This window comes from Buceros rhinoceros, unplaced genomic scaffold (genome assembly GCF_000710305.1).
Source record: "Buceros rhinoceros silvestris isolate BGI_N320 unplaced genomic scaffold, ASM71030v1 scaffold4772, whole genome shotgun sequence".
NCBI lineage: Eukaryota > Metazoa > Chordata > Aves > Bucerotiformes > Bucerotidae > Buceros > Buceros rhinoceros.
The window spans coordinates 43917-54457 of NW_010400533.1; the positions used below are offsets into that span (position 1 = coordinate 43917).

The 10541-nt window shown below is 52.4% G+C and overlaps 1 protein-coding gene across 1 annotated transcript; it reads left to right on the top strand.

The window, feature by feature from the left end:
- Positions 1-386: 386 nt before the first annotated feature.
- LOC104489697 (importin subunit alpha-5-like) lies at positions 387-8731 on the top strand. The gene is made up of 10 exons (XM_010131890.1): positions 387-521; positions 1014-1016; positions 1059-1144; positions 2530-2795; positions 3357-3421; positions 4547-4834; positions 5165-5398; positions 5750-5932; positions 6551-6700; positions 8630-8731. Exons 1-10 carry the CDS (start codon positions 387-389, stop codon positions 8729-8731), a joined length of 1512 nt encoding a protein of 503 aa, XP_010130192.1.
- The last annotated feature ends 1810 nt before the right edge of the window (positions 8732-10541 follow it).

The window sequence follows — 10541 nt, forward strand, 5'->3', positions numbered from 1 at the left end:
GTGGCTCAACCCCAGCCTGCCAGGCTCCCTGTGGCAGTTATCTCTGGAGAGGGAGCTTGTATGGGATGTTGGACTGTGGGCTCTGTCAGCTTGCTTTAAACCAGTCAAGATGAGGGTTTGCCTTTCCAGTTCAGAAAATCTGCTTAAACACCTACTGGTTGTAGGTTCATGCAGCAGCCCATGTCTCTGGGGGCACTGAGAGGCTTCGCTCTGTCCCATCTCCTACATAACCCTCTGGGCTGCCTGAGAGCAGATGATGATTCTCTGTGCCTCTTCTGTAGGAAACTTGGGGCAGAGGGTTGTAGAGGAGAGTAGAGCCGAGCTCCTTGGGGGAAGTGGGTGATGCAGACATTGATGGGATGGTGCCCTTCCCCCCACTCCAGGCCATGCGGAGGCAGAGAATGGAGGTGAGCATTGAGCTGCGGAAGGCCAGGAAGGATGAGCAGATCCTGAAGCGCCGGAATATTGCAAATAGTTTGCTGGATGAGACACTCTCTCTGGGAGAAGGCAAAAGAAATGAGGTGAGTACTGGATGCTCTGCCCCTGGGCTGGATTGGTGCTGCAACTTCTGCAGTAGGTATCATCTACTACTTGGACCCCTACCCTGTCCTGCTCAGGTGAAACAGCCAGTGCCATTCCTGATCACTGTGCCTGGTGCTGGGGAGGGGTTTACTCTCTCTCACCTTCTGTGTTATTCTGCAGGGGGGTGATGTCCTCTGTGGCTTCCCTCGATGGCAGGTAGAACAGGCTGGTGCTCCAGCTCACTGGGAGCTGGCGAAGCTCCTCTCTGTCTCCCTGTGCAGCAAGGGGTAATTACTGAGCTCAGAGGCCCATTATGGTGTGTCAGTGACTCCTTCTGTGCTTGATTATAAGGATTGGTTGCCTCAAAGGCTTTTGTGGATTCTCTGCCTCATCTCGAAACTGCATTGAATAAAGAGTAGACACTGCTTAGATACAAAGTGGTGACTGACTTGGGTCTAGACAGCTGATTGACTGTGGAGATTAAACTGGAGGGAGTCCTGGCTTGCTGTCTGACTCTGAATTGTTTGCTGTGACAGATTATTCAGCTGTCCTTGGATGAAATCGTTGAGGCTGTGAATAGGAGCAACCCTGAGCTACAGCTGCAGGCTACGCAGGCCATCAGGTATGCTGCCAGGCTGCCCTGTGCTGGGAGGGAGGTGACCAATGGAGCTGGTGGGTCCTGGTGGCAGAAGGCATTTCCTCCTCTTTGAAGAGCTCTCTGAAGAGATGACAAAGGGGGAAGGAGCCTGGCAGTCTGAACTGCCCTGAGGGACCTCAGCTGGTGCCTGTTTTGTGCCCAGTGTGCCTTGCCTGGCTTTACCTGCAGTGCCTGTGGCAGGGACCTGAGTGGTTGAACCCAACCAAGGGGTTGGCTGTGGCTCCTGGAGCTGATCCCTCACTGTGCCTGTGCTGGAGCAGGGACCATCTTGGATTCCATAAGAAATCAAGTGCCAAAGGCTTGGGCAGAACAAGGGCTGGAGAGTGTGGCTTTCTAAGGGTTACTGCTGAGCAGGACTGTCCCCACCTGGGTGGGGGAGAAAAGATCAGAGGGTGTTGTCACCCAGGTGGCAGCAGGGATGTCTCCTGAGGGTCCAGAAGAGGCTGCATTGCTGCAGGTGCTTGCTGATGTGACAGCTCAAGCCAGCCAAGGAATCTGCCCATGCAGAGGGGGACCAGTGCTGTTCCCAGTGGCTGTGAGGACATCTGCTCACAGTGAGCAGATCAAAAGCTTAGATTCCAAGGGCTTAACTGGAGGTTGGCCAGAGCAGACCCTTTCTAAAGGGGCAAGTTGTGACTTGCTCCCTAATGTGCTGTGCAGAGTTGACTTTCAGCCTCCCCATGCCTGGGGGACCCTGATGGCATCGTGCTGTGGTGGGGTACCAGTGTCAGCACCAACACAGCTCCAAGCCATGGGTTCACACCTCTGTGCTCCCAGCTGCTGAGTGAACCAGCCTGGGAATTGATCTGTCTATTTTTCTGGCTTTTTTTTTAACACAACCAATGCCCTGACCCCACCTCCCTGGCAGCTGCATGTGTTTCTGCACTGATGTGAGGCAGCAAACAGCAGTGGGGAGTTGGTGATTCTGGATTTTAGCTGGGGAAGCAGTCTGAGAAACCTCATTTTAAAAGTGAGCCTTGGCCTGTGTGGGGCTGGCCAGGGCTCCTGAGCTGGGGAGCAGCAGAGGCAGGCTTGAACTGACTGCAGATGTTGATGTTTCACTGTCTCAAACCCCTGCAAGGTGGGGAGCGTGGAATAATGGTGTCATGGTCCCAAATGGATGTGTGAAGTGTTGCTGAAGCAAGGGTTTCTGTTAGAGTGCATCTTCTGAGATGTCTCCTGCAGAAGCCTCTCTGACAGCTCCTCTGCCCAAGGGTTTGCTGACATGGGATGCTGAACACACCATGAAACATCTCTTATAGGTGCTGCTTCCCTGCAACCTTGTACCTGGCCACAGGGTTATGGTCTATCATGGCACCACACTGACTGTGCTATGTCCTCTCTTGCAGGAGAATGTTGTCCACACAGAACCCCCCTTTCAATCAGATCATCAATCTGGGCATCATCCCCAGGCTGGTTGAATTCCTGACCTATGCTGACAACACTTCTCTGCAGTTCGAAGCAGCCTGGGCACTGACTAACATCGCCTCGGGCACCTCTGTTCACACCAAGGCGGTGGTGGACGAAGGTGCTGTCCCAGCCTTTGTCTCCCTCCTGTCCTCCCCACATATGCACGTCAGTGAGCAGGCTGTGTGGGCACTGGGCAACATTGCAGGTGAGCAGAGGTCTCAGTCCCCACATATGCATGTCAGTGAGCAGGCTGTGTGGGCGCTGGGCAACATTGCAGGTGAGCAGAGGTCTCTGGGCCTGGGCTTGGGGTGTGCAGAGGGTCACTGCCCAAGCCAGCGCCAGGGAGCCAAAAATACTGATGCTTCTGGAGATAGTTTTGTTTCCCTGCAACTTTATCTCCAAGCTGCTGCCCCTGTTGAACCCCTGAACCCTTCAGTTCCTTCATGTGGCCTGGCAGCCTTGGAAGACCCTATGTTGGTTCTGCAAGAGGATTTTAGCCAAAGCCAAGCATAAGACTCCATCCTGCTGGGATGGTCTAACCTGCTGGTGTTGTCAGTAGGGAGAACAGAAGGGGTCATGTCTGGTTACCCTGTCACAAGCTGGCCATGATGGCTCTCCAGTCAACCCAGTAAATCCTCTCCTGAAAATACCTAATGGTGTGTGAGTGGTGAGTGAGCCCGGGCCTGGCCTGTGCCCGTGGGTCTCATTGCTGTTTGCCTGTCTTGTGACTTGGGCAGATGCAATATACCCTTTTTCATCCATACAGGTGATGGTCCCCTCTTCAGAGATGCTGTTATCAATTGCAATGTGATTCCTCCCTTGCTGGCTCTGGTGTCACCTGTAACTCCAGTAAATAACCCTCATTTTATTAATCACTGGGGTAATGGGTGAATGGTGGTCTACCAGCAAGTGGTTTAATTGAATGAGACTCTGTCCTGAACTTCTTCTATTGACCCTGCCTCTTGGCTAGCCTTGAAACTGGGGATGCCAAGCAGTTTTCAAGGCAATGTGATGTTTAGTCTTAGCTTTCCTATCTGGCTTTGACCACTTGAGCTGAGCACAATCAGACTGGTGCAAGGTAGACTTGCATATACATGTGGAAGGGCTGAACTTGCCCTTCAAGCTTCTTCCTGCTGTTTTGAGGAGCTCAAAACTGGTGGATTTGTGGCTTATCTCTACCCTAAAGCAGTGGTGCCTGCCCCAAAGCTTTCTTGGTTTCTAGGGAAGGAAGAACTCCTCGGAGAAACTTAAGGTGGATGGGAAACTCTCAGGGGCTGAAGCAGTGGTACCAAGTTCTCCAGGTTCCCCATCCCTCGGTGTGGTGGAAGCTGTATGGTTTCTGCGGCCATACGTATGGCCTCTCAGGCTGGTGTTAAGAAAACCACCTCCAGACCTTCTTCCTTATTGCAAGATTTTAAATCACAACTTTTCTGGCTGCTCTGTTCCTTGCTCCCACTTACCTTTGCCTCTTCTAAGAAAGAAACATGACAAAACACCGGTTCATATATATACATGCTGGTAGCTGCAATGCTCTGAATGTAGCTCTGCTGGTCCTGAGAGCATCCTTACTGGGATGAACATGCTGAATGATGCAACTTAATCAAATCCTCGAGGTGCCCTACTCTAAAGCAATGAGCTGCTTATAATTATTAATGCTGGTTAAAAAACCAAATTCCTGATAGTGTCTGAGGAATGCTCTGTTATTTGTCCAAGGCCCCAGCAAATAAGCTGTTTGGTACCTTTGTTAGTCACAGCAGCTTGTCACACCACTAGAGCTGAAGTTATTGGCATTTAATATTGGGGAGGGAGGGTGTCAATCGACTGTTCTAGTCTCTTACCTGTTTCATCTCCTTTCTTCAAATTAGTGTCAGCCCTTAAGGCTGCTGCTGGCTACAGGATCACATCTCTGAGCTGTAGGGACCAGCATGCTGCATCTTCACTTCTCACTGCAGTGAGATTCTGAAACCTCCTTTGTTTCAGGTTCCAATCCTGAGGAACGTCACATGGACACTATCAAACCTCTGCAGGAACAAGAACCCCTACCCTCCCTTGGATGCTGTGAAAAAGATTCTGCCCGTCCTTGTCTGCCTCATAGAACATGAGGACAGGGATGTAATTTCTGACTCCTGCTGGGCTATTTCCTATCTGACTGATGGCTCCAATGATCGCATCCAGATTGTGGTGGATACAGGGATCCTTCCAAGGCTGGTGGAACTCATGGGCAGACCAGAGGCAGTGGTTATGGTAGGAAACAATCAGCAATCTCCATCCTCTAGTCCCTTAATGTAGGAACATCTGAGGAGAGGGAAAGTACATCTTGTTCTATGTGGCAAGTGTGGTCTGCTCTCTCCTCAGACTGCAGTGCTACTGGGTTGGTATCAAACCACAGCTCTGTTCCAGCTTGCTGTGACCAGCAGACTAGAACAAAATAGGAGGATGATGGATCTGTAAAACAGTAATAGCCCCCCAATGCTCTCCTTATTTGAAGGATCAAGCACTTATTGAGGGATATTGCTGGACTTTCTGGCAAGTATCCCTTAAAGTGAGGACTCTCCTCATCTCTCATCTGTCTAGACCCCAGCTCTCCGTGCCATTGGGAATGTAGTCACCGGGACTGATGAGCAGACCCAGGCAGCTATTGATGCCGGTGTGTTGGGTGTCCTGCCCCATCTCCTGCAGCATGCAAAGCCAAGTATACAGAAGGAAGCTGCGTGGCTGCTCAGTAACATCGCAGCAGGGCCTTGCCAGCAGATCCAGCAGCTCATCACCTGTGGGTTATTGCCACCTCTGGTGGAGCTGCTCAATAAGGTAAGGGATGGGTATGGTGCTGCACAGAGCTGCTGCAGAAGCAATGCTGAGGTTTGTGAGGTCATGATGCCCCATTTGTGAAGGACTTGATGTGTGCCCACCTGAGCAATCTGCTTCAAAGCTGTTGAGATCTGTGGAACAGCCTGGGTGCTCAGGCTGGTCAGTAGGCTTCACGAAAGCGTGGCTTGGAGCTGCTCTTGGCAGCTCTGCCAGGTGTCCTCCCATCACTCAAAGTGCTGGGGAAGGTGAGTCAGCCCAAACTGGATGCAAGGGAAATGGTTATCCTCACCCCACACTGCTCTTAGGGGCATGCTGAAGCTTGGCAGTGCGTTCACTGCGCTGCTCTTCCAGGGGGACTTCAAAGCTCAGAAAGAGGCTGTGTGGGCAGTGGCCAACTTTGTAACGGGAGGCACTGTGGAACAAGTGGTGGAGCTCGTCCAGTCTGGAGTCCTCAACCCTCTGCTCAACCTGCTCTTAAGCAAAGACAACAAAACTATCCTGATCATCCTGGATACCATTTCAAATCTCTTCCTGGTAAGATCTCCTGTCTCTTGCGCGCCTTCTCCAAAGGAGCAGCAAGGTGTGAGCTGAACACTCATGCTGTGTGGTCAGAACAGCAGATGCTGATATTGCACGAGTAAGAGGTAGACTAACTTGTTCTTGGACACCCTTGGGTCGTCCAAAGGGCTTGACAGGATTACACTCCCAAAGTGTTCCTCATCCCCTGTAAAGGAGATGTTGTAATCCTCAAGATGGACAGAGGTGAAATAAAACAGCAGAGAGATCAGGTGGTCCTGGGGTCACTGACCCCTGCCAGCTGATGTCTGTGCACCTCTCCTTGAAAGCCTTGTAGAAACTTTGAACCAGTCAAATGTCTCTTGCAAATGACATAGCGGGTGGCAGGTCACACCTGCTGCTTCTCTGTGTGTGGATGTGCCTGAGAAGGGTCTGGCTGGCAGTTGAACCACTGTGCAGCGATTCCAGCAGGGACTGATGTTTTATAGACAGAGGAGTCGCATCCCTGGGGTCAGGTAGGGACTGTAAATGTAACTTCTGCTTTACTGCAAGACCCTGATCTACAAGTCAAAGACCATGTCAGGCCTGTTACTGATACAAGGTTGTATTTTCCTGCTTGCTTATCTGATGTTACAGGCGGCCAAGCAGCTGGGGGAGGTGGATAGGTTGTGTCTGCTTGTGGAAGAGCTCGGTGGTCTGCAGAAAATTGAAGACTTGCAAACCCATGACAACATCATGATCTACCGAGCTGCGCTGGACATCATGGAGAAATACTTTTCTGGTGAGGTACGTGAGGTCTTGCTGCTTCTGGTCTGAAATACGAAGCTGTTGCATGCTGGGATGAAGCACAGGCTTTAAGGATGCTGAAATGGGTTTTTGGAAGAGACATCTACATGACTAGAGTGGCTCTTACAGCTTGTTCCAGTTGCTTTCAAAGGTCTGTAAAAGCCCTGGGTTGCCAGCTGGTGAGTTGCACAACAGATATAGATGCCTTGATAGCATCTTGTTGCTGGAATTTAAACTGGCATCAGCTGGAGTTGCTGCAGTTGCTGATATGAATACCAAATGTGGAGAAGTTTCCTCCTTTGGAGCTGAGCTAGCTCATCACTATGAATGGAAGCCTCCTACTTGGCTGATAACCATGCTCAGGTTGCATTTGGATTGCTTGACCTTTCTCCTGCTTGCAAACTTATGGAATGAAAGGATAGGAGACCAGCTAGCAGTTGAGAGAGTCCCAGGACTGTCACAGATGCCATGGCCGGTCCTGGCCTCAGTCTCACAGATAGGGAAACATCAGGGGAGAGGCTTAGCAGTTTGGCAGACCTCAGAGCTTGGTCTAGGTGTGAACTGCATCAGCAGGGGGAAAATGCCTGTTTTAGTCCTTTGCCCAGAACAGGGTCTGTGGAATGTTCCTGCACAAGGGTGTGGAGGAAGCTCTCCTATACACCAGCACCTGCCTGAGGGGCTGGATGCCAGCAGGAACAGCTCTTCAGAGCACTCCTGGCTTGTTGCTGTTCCAGGCAACATGAGTTCTGCCACTCCAGCTGTTCTTTCCTATGTCTGGTGTCTGAGCCTGTAGGCTTGGCTGATTTTTGTGTGAGATGGAGGGATGCTGTAAAGAACAGGAGGACTTGGTCTGGTCTCTGAGGGTCCTGTTAGAGTCAAGCTGGCCTTAACAGCTTGATAGAGCAGCAAAATTTTTCAAAATAAGAACAAAATAGTAAGCTGCTGTAAAAAGCTTCAGCCAAACTTTGGTGCAAAGAGCTGAGGTTTAGGATGTAGCACCATTAACAGATGGCTATTGACTTCCTCCTAGGTAATGCCAGATCCGCATTCTGAGACTAGTCAGGATGAACTAGATGACTTCTCAGAGGAGAAGCGAGACTTTGATTTCTGAAGATGAAGCACTACACAGCCCTGAGTTGGTGGGTGGAGGTGTCTCAGTAGAGCTCAGCCATCCAAACCAAGAGGAGCAAGGATGCTGAGAGTTTCACTTCAGAAACTTGTCAATAAATTGCACTTCTGCCTTTGTACTTCTTGCCTTACCCCTCGTCTCCCCATAAGATGCTGTTGCAAAAAGTATAGACTTTTTCCTGTAACGTCTTAAGGCCCTGTAGAAAAGTGGTGGAGCTCCTGGCCGTGTTTTCTGGGTGGAAAGCACAGCCAGAAACCTTCTGTGAACAACATTAAGCTGCTGGAGAGCAGGATGTTGCCACCAAATCCAGCTGGGTCTCAGGGCTTGTGCTGAAACATCTAGGCTTGGCTTGAAGTGGGTGAAGCAGCTCTGAAAAGCTGTTCAAGAGGGACTTCACCCTTCTGCAGGTGAAACCACCTCCATGTGAGAGGAGAGAGTTCTAGCAGAGAAGGGAAGGTGGGTCACTCAACTCTGTGTGTATCAGGGTCTGGGCACAGGAGTCCTGTGGCAGGAAGGCTGTTGGAGGCAGCTATTGCTGTAGGAGCTAATTCACCTCCCACCAGCTTGGAGCCCATGGATCTGGCTCTGCCTAGAGCTGCCCTTTAATCCTGAGGACCTGTATTTCAGGTTTCCATTGCGTGCCCTTCTCCCTTTCTCCAAGCCCTCCAGCTTTGGTCTCTAGCTGCAGGCTGAGCAGGAGGCAAGGACAGAGCTGACGGGCTCTGCAGAGCAGCTGGCAGAAGCTCTGGTGCCCTGTGCCCATCCCTGTGGCTGTGTTGCACTAATGTTCTGTGCTGCAGGTTCAGAAGCTGCTGGACATGGTTCCTTCCATAGCCTCTTGGCACTACAAGGATGGTCTTGTGGTGAACGCCAGCACCTGGGAACTGAAGGGCGCTGTCTGAAGGACTTTACTCTGTGCAGGATGGAGGCAGCAGCTTCTTCCTCCCTGCTCTGGGGGTTTGAGTCTTCATGCTCACCCTGGGTGGGTTCAGGGCTCTGCTTCCTCAGACATAGGGGGAGATGAGGTGACAAGTAGCTTAATCTGAAGGGAAAACCTCTCCAGGAAGCAGAACCTCTTTCTCCACCCTGGCTCTCTTCATCAGAGGACTGATGCATTTCTCCTCCAGGACACCTAGGAAAAAAGCATTTGGTAGTTTCAGTCTGGCTGTGCTCCATGCCCTGCGAGGAGTCATGCAGCAGGGCTGGGTATCGCTTACTTACTATTAAAACATTGGAAGGGATGAATCGCAAAGTGCTGCTTGTTTTTTTATTTCTTGGATCCAATACTCTGTACTTAAAACTGTAGTAAAGCAGCACTTTAACATGCACCTGAAAGAAATGCCTGCAACAGTCCCCGGTGCGTGCCTGGGGGTTGACGTGGAGAGCCCTGGCTCGGCTGCCTGCACCTTCTTGCTGCTGACCAGGCTGACGCGGCATCTGCAGACGGTCACATTTCACCCGGTAAAACGAATGTGAGGCGGGTGCTTCCTCAGTGTAAATGGAGACGCAGACCGGAGCTGGGCTCTGCACGGCCACCCTGACTTTGGACCATGCTCCCAGCACGGAGCATCCCCCGGGGCTTTGCCCACAGCTGGGCAGGGCTGTCCCTGGCTGGTGCTGGGGCAGCAGGGTGGCTGTTTGCTGATGTGAGCCAAGCTCAAAGGGCAGAGCACTTTGACTTTTTTTTCCCCTTCTCTCCTGTATGTGTGGAGATGAACCTGTGGGAGGTGTTACACCGGGCCCTGCGACCAAAGCCACTCGCTTCCACAATCATGTCCTTAAGCTGCAGTGGTGTCCCTGCAGCCCTGGATGTGACGGAGATCAAAACCTGCCCCTTGAGAGCATTGGTATGTCCCTGCTGCCCTGCGCCACAGGACAGGCAGAGCGGAGGCGGTGGCACCAATGGTTCCCTTCCCAGAGAAGCAGCACTGGTACCTGCCAGCATGAAGAGGCTCCGTCATGGTGTGTGAGTGACCTGTGGGCGGTTAGGTGCCTGGTTAACAGAGCTGCTCTCTCCTCCAACCGCCGCCGGCCCCAGCTCTCCTGCCCAGGGTGCGGGCAGCAGCTGCTGTGGCCGTTTTGGCTCTGCTCCTGGGGGCTTGGGGCCATCCGTTTCTCCCCATGAGATGGGATGCGGCATCTGTGGGGACAAGCGAGGGAGAGGTGCTGCCACGCTGCCTCCCCAGAGCAGCTCAAACTTCCCTCCAGAGACGCACAGAAAAATGGAGTTTTTCTAATTAAAGCATCCACTGTCCTGGCCCCAGAGGAGCACGGTGGAGGCTGCTCGGTCCCCACAACGCTGGAGAGCTGGAAAAGGAGCTGCCAGTGCCCATGGGGGCTTGTCAGCGCCCATGGGGGCTTGTCTGCCCCCAGCAAGGACCTGATTAATTGATGTGTAGGAAGCAGGGTCTCTTCTAAGGCGTGTTCATGCCTCGTTGTTCATTTCCTACCACCTCGGGTGTACCCTGCAGCCTCCCCAGGGCCGTGCGGACTTGACGCCCATGTCCAGTTTGCCGGAGCAGGTGGAAGGGAGTTTCCGTGGCCGTCCAGAGGCCCCACAGCCGCTGGGAGCCGGTTCGGGGAGCTCTGCGAGCCGAACCCCAGGGGTTGGTGAGAAGAAAGCGGAGGTGGGAGAGGTGGCTGTGGGCAGGAGGCAGGGGAGGCTGGGGGGGACCAGGGGAGTGCTGTGGGGCAGGGAGGAGGAGTTGAGGG